This window comes from Equus caballus, chromosome 23, assembly GCF_041296265.1.
Source record: "Equus caballus isolate H_3958 breed thoroughbred chromosome 23, TB-T2T, whole genome shotgun sequence".
Taxonomy (NCBI): domain Eukaryota; kingdom Metazoa; phylum Chordata; class Mammalia; order Perissodactyla; family Equidae; genus Equus; species Equus caballus.
Window position 1 is genome coordinate 36,000,670 of NC_091706.1, and position 19,603 is coordinate 36,020,272.

Genomic DNA, 19,603 nt, shown 5'->3' on the forward strand with positions numbered 1-19,603 from the left:
GGTTTCTGAGGTGACAGTTGACAACAGAGCGCATAGTACTCAAGATATCCAGGAGGATTCCCTTCATCCTTGAGGCTTTCATACTTCTCCTTTGGCTTGTCTGGTTTCTAGTTCCTCCTCTGTGGTTTGTGAATAAGAACTTTCCTGTAAGCTATTATCCTCACCACAACATTTTATATTTGGAGAGCTTGGTCACACAGATTCCTGGCCCCACGTGTTCTGTAGGCTTAAATCCTTCCATCACAGATTCTAGGGCTGGGATGCTCATGAGGAACATACGTTCCCCTGTAATTTGGGCTTTGACAGCCACTACTTCCTGCATCTACTTCATTCTCTAAAACTGGACTGGGCCTTCGAAGGTTTCAGCTCCGGTTTATGTATTAAAATGTACATGTGGAAAAAGAAAAGTAAATAGTGGATCACAGCAATTGGCATGCATGTTTTAATGGAAGACTTAGGGATATTCCTGAACCAAATAGTGGTTATCATTTAACAGGTTCCAGAAGGGGGTGAAGGGTTGCATCCTGGCCTCTGTCAAGACTAAAGCTTCACTGGCTTGATGGATAGGATATGAGGTATTGTGTAAAGCTAGAATCTTCTTTAGGAAGTAATTTTCAGACAGAGAATACTAATGGAGAAAATCCAGGCTGAGGGAAAGAGCCTGTGAGAGGGGCCTCAGAATAAGAACGGGGAAGGCAGGCTAGAGGATTTCAGAATGCAGCGATGAAAATGCTGACGTGCTGAAAGAGAGGGTCACTGGACAACCATGTTGATGAGAAGCCAAGTGAGGTGGCCAGATCTTTGGGAGACTTAACCCCCTAGGATTGGGGCCCAGAATTTGGAATCTGACTACTAACACAGGAGAAAAGCAAGGAGACTGGGGGAGAGATGTGAGGGCAGTCCTCTGCCTGGACAGTGGCCATTGCAAGATTAGGGAAGTGGTACAGAGCAGACAGGTACCTAAAGGCCAACAGAGCTCCTGCAAGCTGGTAGGTAACTACATGAAGCTGAGAAATGCAGAGTGAAATCACTCTAGGTCCTTTAAGACGCAGCCTTAAGTTTTCAACTTTTATTTTTCACATAGAAGACAATACCACGCCACTGTAGGGGCCTGCGGCTGTGTGCATGGAATACACTGGAAGACTGGAAAACAGAGAGACCAACTGGAAGCTACTGCAGAGATTCAGACTTGGAAAGGGGTGGCCTCAGAGAGACACATGAGTGCCTAGGAAGAAATGTACAGAAGACCTTAGGGATGGATTTGCTGTGCAAGTGCAGAGAGAGGAGACAAAAATGTGTCTGCGGTGGGGGTGGGGGGAAGGCTGTAAGATGATTGAGGGGTTTCTGGAGGTATCATTATATACTGTAAAGTGCACAGATCTTAAGTGTAGAATGAATTTTGATAAATGTCTACAACTGTGTAACTACTTTGCTAAAAGAGTGTTTTTCAGAGGCTGAGTTTCACACGCCTACAGAGCCTAAGCGAAGATCTCTACAAGGCAAGAAGCGATAGGCAAAAGGCAGCAAGAGCTGGACCTGCAGATTTGCAAGTTCTCTGGAGCCAGTAGGTGGAAACCTCATCAGCAAATGAACGCAGGTGCAGGAACAGCTAACTGCAGAACAGAAAGGTCCAACCTTTTACATTTTTGGCGCGCTTGAGCCCCCCACACTGAGAGTCTTATTTGCTGATAGAAATGCAGAGACTTCTCTTTTCTGAGGCTTTCAACCTCGTACTTAATTCTCCTAAGTGAGAAAGAAACCACTCTCCGAGTTGGCTTCTGCCAACGTTTGCCCTACGGAACTTGGAGCATAGGGCTCATTGCGGGGAAGGGAGTTAGAGGACCCCACAGGGTGGTCTGCACCTCCTCCAAGCTGCATGCACGACTATGATGCGCAACTACGCCCTGGACCTGGGGAGCCCAGCTTCCTCGATGCAGCGTGCGCTGGCAGCTCAGCCTGGGCACCTCAGAGAGTATAGGAATCACACTATCTCCAGGTCGCTCTGCACCTCTCGGTGCGCTTGCAGCGACCCTGCAGCAATGCCCTCGATGTTTGCAGCCAGTGCAAGCTTGCGGGTGGCGGGAACTCGGTGGCTAGAGTTGGGGGGCGGTGGGCGTGGCCGCGTTCCCTCGAGCCCTCTCCCGCCCAGGCAGTCCCGGGAACGTTCTGAAAAGTATCCAAAAGTTCTGCGCCGCGCGCGCGCGCGCCAAAAGGAGAAAAAAACCCTGCACAACCCCCCACCACTCTGGGAGTTGCGCGTCGCGACCTCGCCACTCGGGCTGCACCTCCGGTTCCAGCGCACACGCCTCCGCGCCTCCTTCTCGGGAGCCTTGCCGTCGGTTGGGTCCCTCCTCTGCAGCTGTGTCCAGACCGGAGAGGCCAGAGACTCCTCGCGCTTCTCCTTGGGGCACCATGCCCAACGACGACGCATTCAGCAAGCCCTCGGCACCGTCGGAGGCCCCGCACGCCCCCGGGGCACCACCGCAGGGCAAGGCCGGGGGCTTTGGCAAAGCGGCAGGAGGGCTCCTGGGCTCTGCTGGCGCCGGGGGCAGCGGCGGCGGCTCGGGGGCGTCGGGCATGGGCGCTGGGAGCAAGAAGTCCCCACGGCTGCCCAAGTGCGCGCGATGCAGGAACCACGGCTATGCGTCGCCGCTCAAGGGCCACAAGCGCTTCTGCATGTGGCGGGACTGCCAGTGTAAGAAGTGCAACTTGATCGCCGAGAGACAGCGCGTGATGGCCGCGCAGGTGAGTGCGGGCGCCCAGGAACGGAGGCTCAGCCCTGAACTTTTGGGATTAAATCTTTGCGGCGTGGCCAGTGCCACGTAGGACCCGGGTTTGGGAGGCAGGCAACTGTGCTCGCCGACGGCCGCATTGCGCTCGGGACGCGGAGCTCCCAGCCACGCGCTGACGCCGGCTCGGATGGCCGGGATGCGTCTCCGATCCTGCCGGCGGAGCAGAGAGGTGCGCGGGTTGCTTTTCTCGGGGAGGCCCCGGGATCCCTGACTCTGCCGTCTAGCAGAGTTGCGGGGTTCACCCCTTCAGGGCTTCCTCAGGATCCCCAGGATCTCTGATCCTCCTTTCAGAGCAGAAGTTGCGGGGTTCAGTCTGCTCGGAGTCCCCGGGGATCCCTGATCCCACCCTCCAGCGAAGAGTTGGCGGGTTTGCCCTTTGGAGGGTCCCTGGGATCTCCAACTCCCCGCAGCATAGAGTTGCCGGGTTCGCGCCTTTGGGGGTCCCCGGATCTCTCACTCGACCCCCCCAGCAGAGAGTTGTCGGGTTCGCCTTTTAGGGGACTTTGGTATTTCTGACCTCGCTCTCTGAGCAGAGGGTTGGGGGTTCTCTCCCCGCGCGGATCCCCGGGACCCCTGACTCCGCCCCCCCCTCCCCCGAGAGTTGCGCTTAAACTGGGGAGGGTGGTGGAGGGTGCCGGCGCCGGCTACGCGGTGAGGGCGAAACGGAGACCCAGCCTGGCTGCGGCTTATCCGGATAATGTATCGGGCGGCTTTGTCTTTCTGGAAAAGTCGCTGTAATGGACGCCAACGTGGCGTGGTCCGGCTTGTGCTCTTGGGTCGCTTTTCGTGTTCGCCCCCAGTGGATCCAGGCCGAGCGCCTCAGCCATTTTGAGCACTAGGGAAATTTTATTAGCATTTTAAAGTTTACTGTGTCGACCTAAGTTTTGCAAAAAGTGTGCTGTCTCGATCTAACTTATTCAAGTACGAATTACTTTGCGTATAGTTTAAAAAATTAAGAATTTAAAAAAAGTATGCGCAGGGGAGAAAATGCAAGAGTTTGAGGATTTGTCTGTCGTTCATAGCTTTTTTTTTAAGCATCATAAACAGAACGGTATTTAACGTTTTATCGGAAATAATTAACGGCGTTGGTATCTTAAAGGATTTTTAGAAGAGAATAATACGCATTCTTTCCAGGTAAAAGTTGTTTTATCTTTTTAAGACAGTTTTAAATCAAAAGACACCGAAGAAATGTTTACGAACGATGTGCTACTTTTGATTGAAAACGTGTAAATATCCTCCAGTGAAAATGATTAAGAGCGTTGAGCAGGACCGCACAAATGCTTGAAGATGATACTTTTTCTATACATCTGATTTTTAAAAATGTGTTTTAAACTAGATATATTTTGGCTTCACAGATGGCAAGCGCAGTCATGGAAATGTTATTTTCCTTAGTTTCTTCTTTATAGGTTTTAAGCTTCATTTATACTGAATGAAAAGAATACATTGAGTATAGCAGTCAAACGCATCAAAGTGAACTTACTGGAAAAAACTTATGGACATTTGAATTATATTTGTAGGGAGAAAAATAGTCTGAACGTCTAGTCGTTGGCTTAAATATTTAGTATGGAGAGTATGCTTGGGAGGGGAATTTTCCTCAAAATGTAATAAAAAATATTTATCCAAGTAGGGCCATGAATTTTGAATAAGCTTTATTAGTAGGGACACTAACTTGGCAGAAGGCTGTTTGCTATTTTAAAAACAAAAGCCATTTAGGATTACTTTTATGATATGAAACCTCAGTATTTTCTGCATCAGAAGGGTTGTCCTGTGCTGGATGAAATCCTTTAAAATCCATATAACACTCATTTTTTAGTCATTCTAAAATAGTTTGAAATTGATCTTAGATATGACTCTAAAATAATTGCATTTTTAATCAATTGCCCCACCTTTCTGTTTAGATAACATTTTCTAAGAACCCTTGAGAAGTCTTTTTGTAAAAATGTCCTTGGTTTATGGGGTATATAATACCCCGTGCGTTTTGTGCGTGCATGGGATTTGTGTAAATCAGGGTATAAGTATGCATTGACAGAATTTAGAGGTTTGTGGGTATTTTTTAAAAAATTTTATTTCTGGTCAAAACCTTCCTATTCTGTTTCTGAACGTCTTGGTTGATAATATAAAATCCAAGATTTAAGCTTAGTCATTTACTCTTCATTGATTACTTAACGATATTTTTTCTAAGTTGAAGACTTCTCTTGTTCTGAGTAAAATTACTTCCAAATTAATCAGCTTTCTAAATTTGGAATACAGTTTTTCTAACAGAATATATAAATTCCAGTTGTGTTTCTTGTTTACCATTCTAATTTCAACTTTTGGGTTGTATTTGGGCCTCTGAGGTATAAGTATGTCACTTTCTCATTTCATTATGGTTAATAGCCAATTTCAACAGAGTCTCCCTTTTTTGTTACATGTAGTAAGCAAAAAGTTTATTTTCTTTACAGCTCTTTTCTCAACCTTTAACAATGTGATTTAACACCACCTTCCAGCCCGTTTCCCCTTTGTGTCTCTACATGCTCCCTCCACCCCAGAGAACCAGGGTTTTCCCAAGCAGTCCCTGCCTTTCGTGCCCACTCTACTCACTTTTTCTGGATTGTTCTGCCCCTTCATCCTTGCCTGTCCAGGTCCTTCTCATCCTATTCTTGGAGGCCCTGTTGCAATCCGTGCTCTGGCCGATTCTTGCATCTGAAGCCATTCTGTCTCTGAATTCTTCAGTAGGACTGGTGTCTACCCCTTCTGGGGCGTTTGCCATATTTTGTCTTGAGTCGCAATTGCATAGTTGCCTTCCTCCTGTTTCTGCTTTTAAACAGCCAGTACCTTGGGATCTAAACTATTCTTACTAAATCTTGCTGGTCACGGTTCCCAGTACAGTGGCCTTTTACAAATTTGTGGACCCGAGTGCGTGAGCTGATTCTCCTTCCTTCCTAATCTCTCAGGGCTGACTTCCTTTACTCTTCAGATTGAACACCTCTGCTTGGCTGACTATGGTTTTCCTGAGCCTCCCTAGCCAGCATTATTCCCTGCTACACTACATACTCTCTTGGTTAACCAGCGTTTTTTGAGCACCTGCTGTTGGCCAGACACTCTGGTTCTAAACCATTTCTCATCGTTAGTTGTACATCATAGTTAACAGTGTAGCTTAAAAAAAAAAAGGAGAGGCCAGCCAGTGGCATAGTGGTTAAGTTTGGCATGCTCTGCTTCACTGGCCTGGATTGCGATCCATCCTGGGTGCTTTCCTACACCACTGTCAGCCACAGATGTTAGCTCAGGGCGAATCTTCCTCAGGAAAAAAAAAAAAAAATTTGGAGATTCCCAGGCCTCGCCCCTGGAGCTAATCAGCCATAATGTCTGGGGTGGGTGGGGTTTCAGTTTTCGCCAAGCTGTCCAAGTGATTCTGGAGTGTTGGAGGATGACCGGCTGCCCTGTGCTTCCAGGTGGCCCTGAGAAGGCAGCAGGCTCAGGAGGAGGAATTGGGGATCAGCCACCCCATCCCGCTGCCCAGCGCGGCTGAGCTGCTTGTCAAGAGAGAGAACAGCGGCAGCAACCCATGCCTGATGACTGAGAGCAGCAGCTCCTCGCAGCCACCGCCGGCCAGCACCCCCACCACCGCAGCGTCAGGTAACCTGGGGGCTGGGTTCACGTGGTGGCTGGGCGTGAGAAGAAGGGCTGTGGCCACGGAAACAGTCTCAGGACTGTCCTGAGTCACATATCACATTCAGAGCTCAGAGGCTTTTCTTCAAGGATTCTCCCTCTGAAGGTCTGTTTTTGGCTGCCTCACAAAAGAGGTGGTCGTGAATTCTAGAATTGGAAGTTTGAGAGCTTCGCTTTCCTGTTGGTTATTAGCCGAGACTGAATATGGACAGCCCGCATCCCAGAATGCCAGAGGGGTGAGATTCCAGATTTCAGCTCAGTCTTCTCCTCCCTTTTTGGGTCCTCTCCCTGGGAGCTAAAGATCCTTGTTTTCTAGAGCTGGAATTCCATTTCTCTGGCAAGGACTGTAGTTGATTTGGGGGGGTGTATCTTGAAAAGACTAAATTCTAGGTGTCAAGTGGCAGTGGGGACTGGGTGGTGAGGGATGCCTGACCCATGGCTTCAGTCCTCCCCCATGTGCTACGACTTTACCGGGGCTGTGGGTATGCTCATTCATTCCATTGCATTCTCTGAAGAAGGAGGTATTAATCCTACTTTACCCATGGGGAAACTGAGGTGTAGGGAGTTGAAGTGACCGGCTAAGTCTGCAGAACTGCGAAGTGACTGAATTGGTCCACCTGCCTCCGAAGCTCACTGTGCCTTCTGCACTGGGTCTCCAGTTTACCTCCAGAACCGTGAAGTCTAGACCTGCACTGTCCAGTAGGGACGCCCCTAGCCACATGTGGCTGTTTAAATTAATTACAAAGAAATAAAATTAAAACATTCATCCAAAGAAGATATACTCATGGCCAGTAAGCACATGAAAAGATGCTAAACATTGCTGATCATTAGAGAAATGCAGATCAAAACTACAGTGAGGTACCACCTCACACCCATCAGGATGGGTACTATGAAAAAACCCAGAAAATAATATAAGCAAGGATGTGGAGAAATTAGAAGCCTTGTGCACTGTTGATAGGAATGTAAAATGGTATGGCCGCTATGGAAAACAGTATAGTGGTTCCTCAGAAATTAAAAATAAAATTACCTTGGGGCCAACCTAATGGTGCAATGGTTAAGTTCACCAGTTCGGATCCCAGGTGCAGACTTATGCACTGCTTATCAAGCCATGCTGTGGGGGTGTCCCACATATAAAATAGAGGAAGATGGGCACAGATGTTAGCTCAGGGCCAGTCTTCCTCAGCAAAAAGAGGAGGATTGGTGGCAGATGTTAGCTCAGGGCTAATCTTTCTCAAAAAAAAAAAATAAATAAAATAAAATAAGATTACCCTATGGTCCAGCAATTCCACTTCTGGTATGTATCCAAAAAAATGAAAGCAGGGTCTCAAAGAGGTATTTGTACACCCAGCAGCATTATTCATAATGGTTAAATGTGAAAGCAGTGCAAGTGTCCATTGACAGATGATGGATAAGCAAAATGCGGTGTATACATACAGTGGAATATTATTCAGCCTTAAAAAGGAAGGAAACTCTGACACAGGCTACAACATGGATGAACCTGGAGGACATTATGCTAAGCCAAATAAGCGAGTCACAAAAAGGAAATGCTGTCTGATTCTGCTTATCTACTTAGAGTAGTCGAAATCATAGAGACAGAAAGCAGGACAGCGGTTGTCAGGGGCTGGGGGAGGCGGGGATGAAGAGTTAGTGTTCAATGGGACAGAGCTTCAGTTTTACAGAATGACAAGAGCTATGGAGATAGTTGGTGGTGATGGTTGCCCAACATTATGCATGTATTTAATAACTGTGCACTTAGAAATGGTTATGATGGTAAATTTTATGTGATATGTATTTTACCACAAGAAAAAATAAAAGAGATCGAAAACACTCAGTTCTTCAGTTGCACTAGCCACATTTCAGGTGCTCACTAGGCGCATGTAGCCGAGGCCTGTCCTGTTGGATGGTGTGCATTTCCATTTCTCACAAGGTTCCATTTGACGGCACTAGTCTAGAACGCAGGAGCTCTAAGAAACCAACAAAGATCTGTGAAATCCTGTTGGCAAATAAATACATATATTACGTATTAAATCCGTATGCTGAGATGCACAGAATATCATTAGAACCTGCTGAGGCTCCATGAAATACAGCCATGCCGCATGGTACCTCTTAACTAAGCTTTTCAAGAGTTGCTAAGGTTGCTGCACTTAACCCCTGGGCTAACGTTGCTCAGTTACCTGTCATGAACTAGCTGTGCAATTTTGAACAAGTCACTTAAGCTCCCTGGGCCTTTTGTTTCCTCTTTTCAAAAATGGGGGAAGAGGTTTTTGAGGGTTTGGAAGATTCTATGAATCTTGACCATTATAAAGAAGGAGAAGGTAAGCAGGCACCAGAGAAAGCAGATGAGAAGTGGAACTGTCAGCTCTGTGTTGCAGGTAGGTCTGTCTGTGTATCTGTCACTGAGTGTGTTACTGGGGCTATAGTTTGTAGTTTCTAAAGGACACGGTATTATTTTCTTTTTTTGGCTTGGCTTCTCATAATACATACTTATAACAGTTTCCAAACTTGCCTTTTCATAGGAAGGAAGGAGTATATTTATCAGAAATATGATCTTTACACTTTGGGATTTTAAGCTGTGTCTAAGGTTAATTACCAAATAACCCTGGTCAGGGCTGATGTGGTGGGTTTAGCTGGAGGGCTGAGTTGGGAACAGAGGTGTGTCAGAGGAGAAAAGAGGGGAGTAACTCATTTGATGTTCATAAACATCATATACGGGAGGAATTATTATTCCCTTTTACAGAAAAGGAAACCGGTGATAAGGAACCTGCCCCAGAATAAAGCTGAATGAGCTAAGATTCAATGCAGGCCTGTCTGGTCCCAAGGCCCATGGATTTTCCATTTCATCTGCCTGTGAAGAGAGGCTGTGGGAACAGTTGGCATGTTTTCTTGGAAAATGGACAATTATGATTAGAAGCTACGGTTTAATCCTCAGAAGGGATTTAAGGTTAATGGGCAAATAGGAATAATGTTAGGGGCAAAAGTCCCTGCCATTCTCCCTTGGCATGGAAGGCTGCAGCCACTGGTCTTCACGGGGAGAAATACCGGGAAGGGTCCTTGGTGGAGAAATGTCAGTGCTGGGCATTTTGTAGGGCAGCACAGATGAACCTGGTCTCGCCAGCTGTCCTGCGTTCCCCTCTGGTGGGAGGGATGTCAGAGTTTGAAATGCCAAGAGAGCAGAACTTTAGAGAAGGATTTGAGGCTGGATGGAGTTCAGAATGACAAACGAGTTCTCACAGGGTATTGGGGTGGCAGTAGGGAAGGTTACAAATAGGAGCAGCATGGGAGCGAAATAGAAGGTTCAGGGTCAGAGAGGATGTGACCAGATTCCCCTCCTTGCCTCTGGAGCTGATGGACCTTCGAGTCATTTTGGAGTCGTGAACCAGCACTCAAAGAGAGGGGAATATGGAAGCCAATGGTGTGTTGAGCGTGTGTGCTCAGGCCTGGGCGGGGCGGCCTCTCCCTGGAGACGGCCTGCCAGGGGAAGATGGGCTTTCCTGCGGCCGGTTCATCTCCACGGAGGGGGAGCCTCAGCTACATTGTCATCACTCCCTGGACCTCTCCCGCAGCTCTTGAGTTGGGAGTGATAACTTCCGGGCTGGGCTGGGATATGAGCTAGAGAAAATCAAGAATGCCAGTAGAATTAAACTACATAAATGTATAGAGGGAGAAAGAGAGAAAGGGAGGGGGGAGAGCGGGGGAGACAGACAGACTGACTGACTGACCCATGAATGTCCTTCCAGTTTATGGAGAACATGGGGCCCAACTTCTTAGATAGCTTGCTGTTAATAAATCTGTACTTACATTAAATTTCCAGAGATGAGGATTTATTTTAAATAACATTTAACTTTGTGCAGCTAAATGGTAAACATTTGTAGGCTATAAAAACATTTCCAACAAAAAATAATAGTTCTTCCAATCCCAAACTGTGGGTCTCTTCTATCCATCATCCCAGGGTTACTTGCTGCAGGTACAAGTTTATATGTCTGATTATTGTTTTCATGTATATATAGGATTCATATATTTAACATAATGGGAGTGTTTTGTTCCCACTCACGTATGATTAGTTTTTTTTTTCTCTGATTTAAAGTTGCTTGAGGGGCTGGCCCTGTGGCCGAGTGGTTAAGTTCGTGTGCTCCACTTCAGCAGCCCAGGGCTTCACTGGTTCACATCCTGGGCGCGGACATGGCACCACTCATCAGGCCACGCTGAGGCGGCATCCCACATAGCACAACCAGAGGCGCTCACAACTAGACTATACAACTGTGTACTGGGGTGCTTTAGGGAGAAGAAGAAAAAAACAGGGAGATTGGCAGCAGATGTTAGCTCAGGGCCAATCTTAAGGGAAAAAACCCAACCAAACAAAAAAAAAACCTGCTTGGAATTTTTTAACGGCCATTTTAATATAATTCCATTATATAGGTCCGGAAGGCTAGGATTTGAAATGATTTAGGGAGAGGTGAAAGTTGTAGTTGTCATGGATTAGTTAAATCTACTACCCTGGCTCGCATGGGGTCACGTTGTTAACCTTCTAAGACCTAATATTTAATGTCTCCAAGAGCAAGAGCTTAGTGAAATTCAGTAGATTTTTATGTCCTTGAAGTTTCTTCGTTATCTCAGTTTGGCTCCCGAAAGTGCCAAAAATGAGAGTGAGAAAGGCTCAAGAATTATTGCCAAGATTATTGGCTGGATTCTAAGGACACTGAAGAAAATGGATTTACCAAGCTGTTGTTTCCTTTATTGGAGAACTGACCCCTCTGAGGAGGATTAAGTGCTTTAGAAGAAAGTCTCTACAATCCTTAGCCAAAGATTGGCTAAGATTGACCAGAACACTGACGGGAGATTCCTCAAATAATAAGTATAAAAGATTTTTGTTGTGATTTTCATCTCTGATTGTGGGCATGACTGCGGAAGAAACAGCCTTTTGAAGAAATGCCCTGTTCGTTCCTGTTTCTAGCAGGATTGGATGTTAGCAGATGCACCATTGATGAACAAATAGTTTCTTCCTGGCCATTTTGGGGGCAGCCAGAAAAAAATGGTGAGCGTTTTTGGTCATAAATGATAATGAGTTAATAGCTACTTCAGCATTATCTCTGTAGTTTTACTTTTTAAATTTAAGCATAAAATATATATTCATTTCAAAAGTTATCAACTAACTTAAAAAAAAAATCTTTTGGGCATTCTTCCTCTTTGAGATTTGTGCTCCTCTTTGTTTTACTGTATACTCTGCTTTTCCTTCAACCTCCTGTGCAACTGGTAGAATGGTGTTTTACCCAGGGCTTGTGTTAGGATCTGCATACTTCTTTGCCTCTCCTTTTCCGTGCAGAACTGTCAGATGAAGGGTTGCATTACAGATAATTGGGTTCTGCACGTGTCCTTTGTAAGTAAGGACCTGAATGTTATCTCCCTTGGGGCCCTCCCTTCTGGAGCACCCTGGACTTGCACACACACACTCACATTCACACTCCCCCTTATCGAACCACCTCCTGCCCTCTCTGGCCTTCCCCGGCAGCCCAGCCTCCTGTGGCCTGGAGCCCACTTTCACTCACCTTTCTCCTGTTGGAAGGGTCAGTCAGGTCTGTGTCTGGTGATGGTGGGACCCCCTGCTTCACTTGCCTTCTTTAGCAGTCATTCCACGTCAGCACACAGAGAGAGCACATGCTGGTAGGGGAACACATTTCTTTGTGTGTCTTCTGAGTGCTTAAATACTTAACAAACATGTCATGTAGTAGTTTGAAAATGGACTGATGTCCCCATGCAGTTTTTCCCAGTAAGAACTGTGACTGATAAACTAACAATTGAAAATATTGACTTATTTAAATTTTTAAAAAATAAGCTTTATTCCTTAGAGCAATTATAGTTTCACAGCAAAATTCAGAGGAAGGTCCAGAGATTTCCGATATACCCCTTGCCCCCACACATGAACCTCTCCCCCATAATCCACATCCCCCAGCAAAGTGGTACATTTGTTACAATTGATGACCTACATTGACACATCATAATCATTCAAAGTCCACAGTTGGCATTAGGTTCACTCTTGGTGTTGAATATTCTGTGGGTTTAGACAAATTAATGATGATGTATGGCACAGTTTGGTTTCACTGCCCTAAAAATCCTCTGGAGTCATTTAAATTTAAAATCACATTTCCATTTTTGTCTTTTCAGTTTTCCAGTGTTGTACATAAAGAAGCACTTCATTCAAATGAACAACCAAAATGTTATATCCAGATTGGTTCAAGAGGTTATTTTTGAAGGATTCTAGTTACTTAGATGAGCTCCATCTGATTGTAGACCGAGCTCTCAATTTTAAGTAGAAGAGAAAATGTGTAGATATTTGGCTTAAAAAGGCCTTCAGATAAAAAAGCATTGGCCAATTTTACTTTCAGAGTCAAAGAAATTTCCAGAATGTCTAGCAAAACAAAATTCCTTAAACTGAAGCAATAGTTGGAGGCTTGAATGAAGGAAGACAGTTAAGATTAATGGTACTGATCATTTTGATAGCCTGTTGCTTTAAATAGTGCCCCAATCAATTTAATTTATTTTGAGGGCAGTCTTTGCTTACATGTCAAATATAGCAATTCACTGGCCTGATAGAACTTCTCTGTAGACAGTATTTCCATAAAGCAGTTACAACAAGAAAGTATATAGGAAGTAGCCATACTGGTCTCCCTTTGGCTAGAAAGGAAAGTTAGGAAACATCTATTGCCGCGAAAAAGATAAATACAAGATTTAAGGTTATGAATTAGTTTTGTAACAGCATATGTAAAAGACGTAAAAACATTTGATTGGTTTATACCTATAACTTCTTTGTAGAAATGTAATCTTAAGGGAAGGGATTGCATTTTATCTATCATTTTATTCATGTACATAGTACAGCACCTGGCTTTATAGTAAATAGTCAGTAAACCTTTGCTGAATGAGGGAATAATGATGGTTAAATTTGATTTGTTGTAAAACACTAGATTAGTGGTATGAATCCACCTGCAGATATCAGAGTAAAATCATTGATGTTCAATGTGCATTTTTGTTTTGTGATATGTTTTAAATGGATATGAATTTTTAAATGGCTAAAAATTCAAATATGATTTAGCAGCTTAAGGTTAATTTGTATACTACACAATTCATCTATTTAAAATGTACAGTTTATTGTTTTTTAGTCAATTCAGAGAGTTGTGCAACCATCATCAAAATCTAATTGTGGAACCTTTTCATCTAAAAAAAACTCTGTACCCATTAGCAGTCACTCCTCAGCCACTCCCCACACTAGCCCTAGGCAACCACTAATAGATTCTTTTTGTCTCTATAAATTTGCCTATTCTGGACATGCTATATATTCTGGACATTTCATATAAATGAATTATATGATATGTGACCTTCTGTGTCTGGCTTCTTTCATTTACCCTAATGTTTGCAAGGTTTATCCATATTGTAGCATGTATTTATTATTCCTTCTTTTTTTGCTAAATAATATTCATTATACAGATGTATCATATATATATTTATTCATCAGCTGAATGGACATTTGGGTTGCTTACACTTTTTGGCTGTTATGACTAATGCTTCTATAGCATTTTGGTACCAGTGTTGTATGAATATGTGTTCATTCTCTGGGGTATATAGTCATGTGTCGGTTAAGTACAGGGACACGTGAGAAATGAGTAGTTAGGCAGTTTTGTCATTGTGCGAGCATCATAGAGTGTACTTACACAAACCTAGATGGGATAGCCTACTACACACCTAGGCCATGTGGTACTAATCTTTGGGACCACCATTGTACACGTGGTCTGTTGCTGACCAAAGTGTCATTACGTGGCTCATGATTGTATACCAAGGCGTGGAGTTGCTGACTCAGGATAACACTATTTTTAACCTTTCGAAGAATTGCTGGAATGTTTTCCAAAGAGGCTGCATTATTTTACATTCCCACCAGTAGTGTATGAGGGTTCTAGAAAATTCAAACAAGTTTTTTAAAATTGAAAGATATAAGGTGCCTTCATCTTGGCAAGCCTACAGATATAAAACCTAGTGAGACTCTCTTTGATGACCAGCAGTTTAGATCATGGAGGATTCTCTAGGTTTGCATTTTATTGTCACTAGAAATATGCTAACATTTAGTCTTTTAAAAAAATTTCTTCTTTCACCTCATTGTCACATCCAGTTTGTAGTGAAAGGAAGTGTTTGTGGAAGTAAACCATAGAGGGACCTGGTGATGGGCGGTCTTTGTTGTCTGAAAGGCTGATAGAAATATGGTTTGTTTCTGAAAACCTAAAGTGACTTTTCAGACCTTGGGTGACAAGCATTTCCTCAGAAGGAGGGAGAGGAAATTCTATTGCCCTAGGAATTTGGCAAGAATAATTTTTATCATTGGATTTTCGAAAATGGAAGACCACTGTCACTTTTGTGGAAAGCAAAAGAGAAAACCTGAGAGTTGGTAAAACTGGACAGCTGTCCTTCACATTGCCGATGGGAAGAGGGTAGTTCATAGACTGTTCTAGAATTTGCTCCCACCGCTGGTCATAGCTTTGAAGGACTTTTATAGATGGCGACACTAGATGTTGTCGTGGTGTGGTACAGCCTTGCATTTGCTGCTGTAGGAGACTTTGGGAATGTCAAAAAGCTCATCTGTGTCGTCACTTTCGCTTGTCTGCTCCACACTGTCCACCGGAACCTTGAACCTGGTTGTCTGCTGCTTCAAGAATCCTGTGCATTGACCACCGCCTCAGCCACCTAGTACTGTTTGGATCTTGTGCCACCTTGCTGTCCGACCTGTTGTTTTATTAACTAACTCATTTTAAAAAATTGTTATTTTGACAAAATATACATAACATAAAATTGACCATTTTAGCCATTTTTAAGTATACGGTTCAGTGGCATTAAGTACACTCACATTATTTGTGCAACCATCACTACCAGCCATCTCCAGAATTTACACCTCCAGAAATCACACCTTATTTCATCTTCCCAAACTGAGTCTCTGTACCCATCAGGCGATAACACCCTCTCATTAACTTTGACTAATGACAGCCTCTTTAGCTAGCCCAGCTCTCTTCAAAGCACTTGGCCTTTGAAATCACCTGTAGACTCACGTGAGCTAAGATGCTTCCTTTTCTCTCTGTCAGCATCCTTTCTTTCCTCTTGTCCCTCTCCTAGGGCCTCAATTTTCCCTTTGTTGCTGCCTTCTCTCTCTTAGCTTCATACACTGGTCTAACCTGTGCCTCTGGGGTAATGAGGACTCTGAAGCTTCTCAAGGGACTGAGGTTTATAGGGAATGGGGTGCAGGGCAATGTCCCTGACGCCTTATGCAGGAGACTATAAATTCTGTACCTCGGCCGGGGGATCTGAACTCTGAACCTGGCAGGGCTCCCTGTGGTGCCATGAAGCAAAGGAAGCAGGGCAGGGGTGCCTGTGGGCCCCCCGGGGCTCCAGCTGCTGTCTCTGGTTCTTGACTTGTCAGGCTTCCTTTGGCCATTGTCACAAGCAACTGTGTTAAGTGCAGATCTGCATTTTGTGTCTCAGCCAGAAGGTGCTTTACTTTTCAACTTGTAAAAAGATTCAGCATGACAGCCTTTTTGACTCCCCTAAGGAAATTCACATGAATATTGATTCCTGTTGCTGAACCGGTTGCGTTTCAAACCCAGTTTAGTCTCTTCTGTCTCTTGGCGGACTTCCAATCACTCATCCAGTCTTATCACACAATACCACTGAACATGCTTTTCAGAAAAAATGCATAAGAAACAAAGTAGACTATGAGTAGCTGGTTTGTTGTCAGAAGAAAATATCGATTCAGTATTATAGTAATAGCAGAGTTTCTGATTTTTACTGGCAGTAGGAGTTCTTCGATATTGCTTCTGCCATCCTATGTCAGTTCAATCTGATGCCTATTAACAGATGACTCTTGATTGATTTCAGCACTTAGAAAACTACTTCCTGTTTTTGCACCACCCCTTACCTCTGGGCCTGAGGTTTGGGGGTTTACCTAAAATGTAGAATATGCTTTAATTCAGGGAAGCAGGTTAGATTTATCAAACACCAATAAATGTTTGCTGAACCGAATTGAATTCATCTTGCCTGGTGAGTCTTCTGTCTGAGCAAGATTCCCTCCCTCCCTTCTTCTCTATCTTCCTTCTATTTTTCTGTTTTATTTTTTATTGATTCGACACATATCCACTGTGTGACTACTTTGCGTCAGACCCTTCTCCCTAGGCGTGGGAATATACAACAGTGCAGAAAACCTCTGCCTCGCATGGGTCTTATATATTCAGCAGGGGAGACAGTGGATAAACAAGTCCACCAGTAAATAGGCAAAATATTTTCAGAAAGTGGTACGTGCTATGAAGAAAGACAAAGCGATGTGATGGATATGTCCGAAGGGACAGTGGCCGATGATGGGTTCTTTAGGGAAAGATGGCCTCTCTAAGGACATTAAGTTGGAGCTAGTTCCAAATGATAATGAGCCATTGTGGTCAATATCTGGGGAAAGCTGTGCAGGCAGAAGGCACAGCCAGGTCCGAGGGTGCTTAGAGCAGGAAGGAGGGCAGTGTGCTGGAGTGCTGAGAGCAAAGGGTGATGTCACTGGGGCCTGCATCTCGTGGGGCCTTGTAGGCCAGGGAAAGAGCTGGGATTTTATTAAGAGTGCAATGGAAAGTCATTGGAGTGTTGAAGCGGTGAATGGTGTGATCTGATTTACTTTCTTAAGGATCTCTCTGCTGCTGTGTGGGGTGTAGTGTGAAGGGGGATGTGTGGGAGCAGAGATTGAAGTGAAGGCTGGGCGGTTGCCCGAGCAAAGGGGAGAGCAGCTGGGCCTGGGGTGGTGGTAGTAGATATGGAAAGAAATGGTGGGGCAGGAGGTCTACTGTGGAGGGCAATTTACGTGTCATTTTGGTACATATTGTTGATGCCACTCCCTTCAGAGGGCGGCTGCCCCAGCATTGCCAGTACTAGGTTATCCCTGGGGCTTTACCAGTCTGAAAGGTGAACAGTTGTACATTGGTGTGGTCAGCAGAATAATAGCCCCTCAGAGATATCCACACTCCAATTCCTGGGACCTGTGAAGGTGTTATCCTACATGACAAAAGGGACTTTGCAAATGTGAAGAAGTTGAGGATCCTGAGATGGGGAGAGGATCCAGATTTCCCAGATGGGCCCACTAGGGATCCTTAGAAGTGCAGAACTTTTCCTGGCTGCCCCAGAGATGCCACGACGTAGAGGAGTTTCCGAGTGGGAGAGAGACATGACCTGTGGTTGCTGGCTTTGAAGATGGAGGAAGGGGCCCCTGAGCCAGAGAATGCAGGAGTTCTCTAGAAGCTTGGAACAGCTCTCTGCTGACAGCCAGCAAGAAAACTGGGCCCCAGTCCTACAGCTACAAGGAACTGAGTTCTGCCAGCAACTTGAATGAGCAGGGAAACAGAATGAGCAAGCGTAACTCTGTTGACACCTTGATTTCAGCCTAGAAAGACCCATTATCAGACTTCGGGCCCACAGAACGGTCAAGATAATAAAATTTGTCTCATTTTAAGCCACTAAATTTGTGGTGATTTGTTATACAGCAAAAGAAAACAAAAATTGTTGATAGAGTTTATGATCCACGTTTTCCTTTGTTAGTGAGGTTGAACATCTTTTCGTAGATTTAAAGGCCATTTGTATTTTTGTCTGTGAACCATGTGTGTATGTCCTTTGCCCGTTCCTCTACTGAGTTCCCCGCCTCCCCCATAATGTGGGAGTTCCTTATTTATTATGGAGATTGCCCCTTTGTGATGTGAATGGCAGTTTCCCCCCACTTCTTGGTATTTCAACCTGAGACTAGATGGAGTAGCTGGGGACAGAGTGCAGAGACCTAGGAGCCCAAGGACTGAGCCCTGGTCCCTGCGCTCTGAAAGTCAAGCAGAGGACCGAAACCTGTGACCCTTCTAGTTCCCTGTTAGCAGACCATTAGCTGAGTGAAAATGGCCATAAGAGAATGGCTAAACTTGTGCTCGTATTCTTCCAGCGTCTCCTCCTCATTTCAGTGTAATCAGGAGCAGATCTCAATTTAAGCTAATGACCCCAAAGATTAAACCGTTTCACCGTCACGTCATGTGTGTGGTCTAGACGTTTCAACACAGTAGTCCCCCCCATCCATGGTTTCAGTTAGTCGCAGTCAACTCTGGTCTGAAAATATTAAATGAAAAATTCCAGAAATAAACAACTCAGAAGTTTTAAATTGCATGCTGTTCTGAGTAGCCTGATGAAATTTTCTGTCACTCCACTTTGTCCCTCCTGGGACCAGAATCGTCCCTTTGTCCAGCGTATCCACCCCATATATGGTATCTGCCCATTTGTCGCTTAGTAGCCCTCTTGGTGATCAGATCGACTGTTGCAGTATCACAGTACTTGTGTTCAAGTCACCCTTATTTTACTTAAGAATGGCCCCAACGGCAAGAGTGGTGATGCTGGCAATTCAGATATGCCAAAGAGGAGCCGTAAGGGGCTTCCTTTAAGTGAAAAGGTGGATGTTCTCAACTTAATAAGGAAAGAAAAAAAGTCATATGCTGAGGTTGCTAAGATCTGCAGTAACTTTTATTACAGTGTATTGCTATAATTGTTCTGTTGTTAATCTCTTATTGTGCCAATTTATAAATTAAACTTTATCATAGGTATGTATGTATAGGAAAGGACATAGTGCACTTGGCCCTCTGCATCTGTGGATTCAGCCGATCTTGGATTGAAAGGCCTATGATGGTGGTATCTGTAATGAACATGTACAGACCTTCTTAGATCATTATTCCCTAAACAATACGGTATAACAGCTATTTCCACAGCATTTACATTGTATTAGGTATTATAAGTAATCTAGAGATGATTTAAAGTCTGCGGGAGGATGTGCGTAGGTTATATGCAAATACCGCCCCATTTTATATAAGGGACTTGAGCATCCGTGGATTTTGGTATCCCAGGGGTGCTGGATCTGATCTCCCAAGGATACCGAGGGACAATCGTGTATGTGGGATTTGGTACTATCCACGGTGTCAGGCATCCACTGGGAGTCTTGGAACATTTTCCCCACGGATAAGGGGAAACTACTGTATTACTATTTGGTGTATAATAAACTGGTGTCGCCATGACTGAGGAATGGGATAGGTTGTCTAGTCAGATATTCTGGTTACTAGAGACTGATCTTATTCTTATCAGTG

General features: G+C 44.7%; 1 protein-coding gene across 2 annotated transcripts in view; it reads left to right on the forward strand.

Annotated features, from left to right (window-relative positions):
- The first annotated feature begins 1,557 nt into the window (after positions 1 to 1,557).
- Positions 1,558 to 19,603, forward strand: part of DMRT1 (doublesex and mab-3 related transcription factor 1) — a 102,203-nt gene continuing 84,157 nt past the window's right edge. The window contains exons 1-2 of one of the 2 annotated variants that reach the window (XM_005604978.4): positions 1,558 to 2,745; positions 6,224 to 6,407. In XM_005604978.4, coding sequence (XP_005605035.1) covers positions 2,413 to 2,745; positions 6,224 to 6,407 — 517 coding nt within the window. In that variant the 5' untranslated portion in view covers positions 1,558 to 2,412. The remainder of the gene's footprint in view (positions 2,746 to 6,223; positions 6,408 to 19,603) is intronic. The other variant, XM_005604977.4, reaches the window with a different exon arrangement.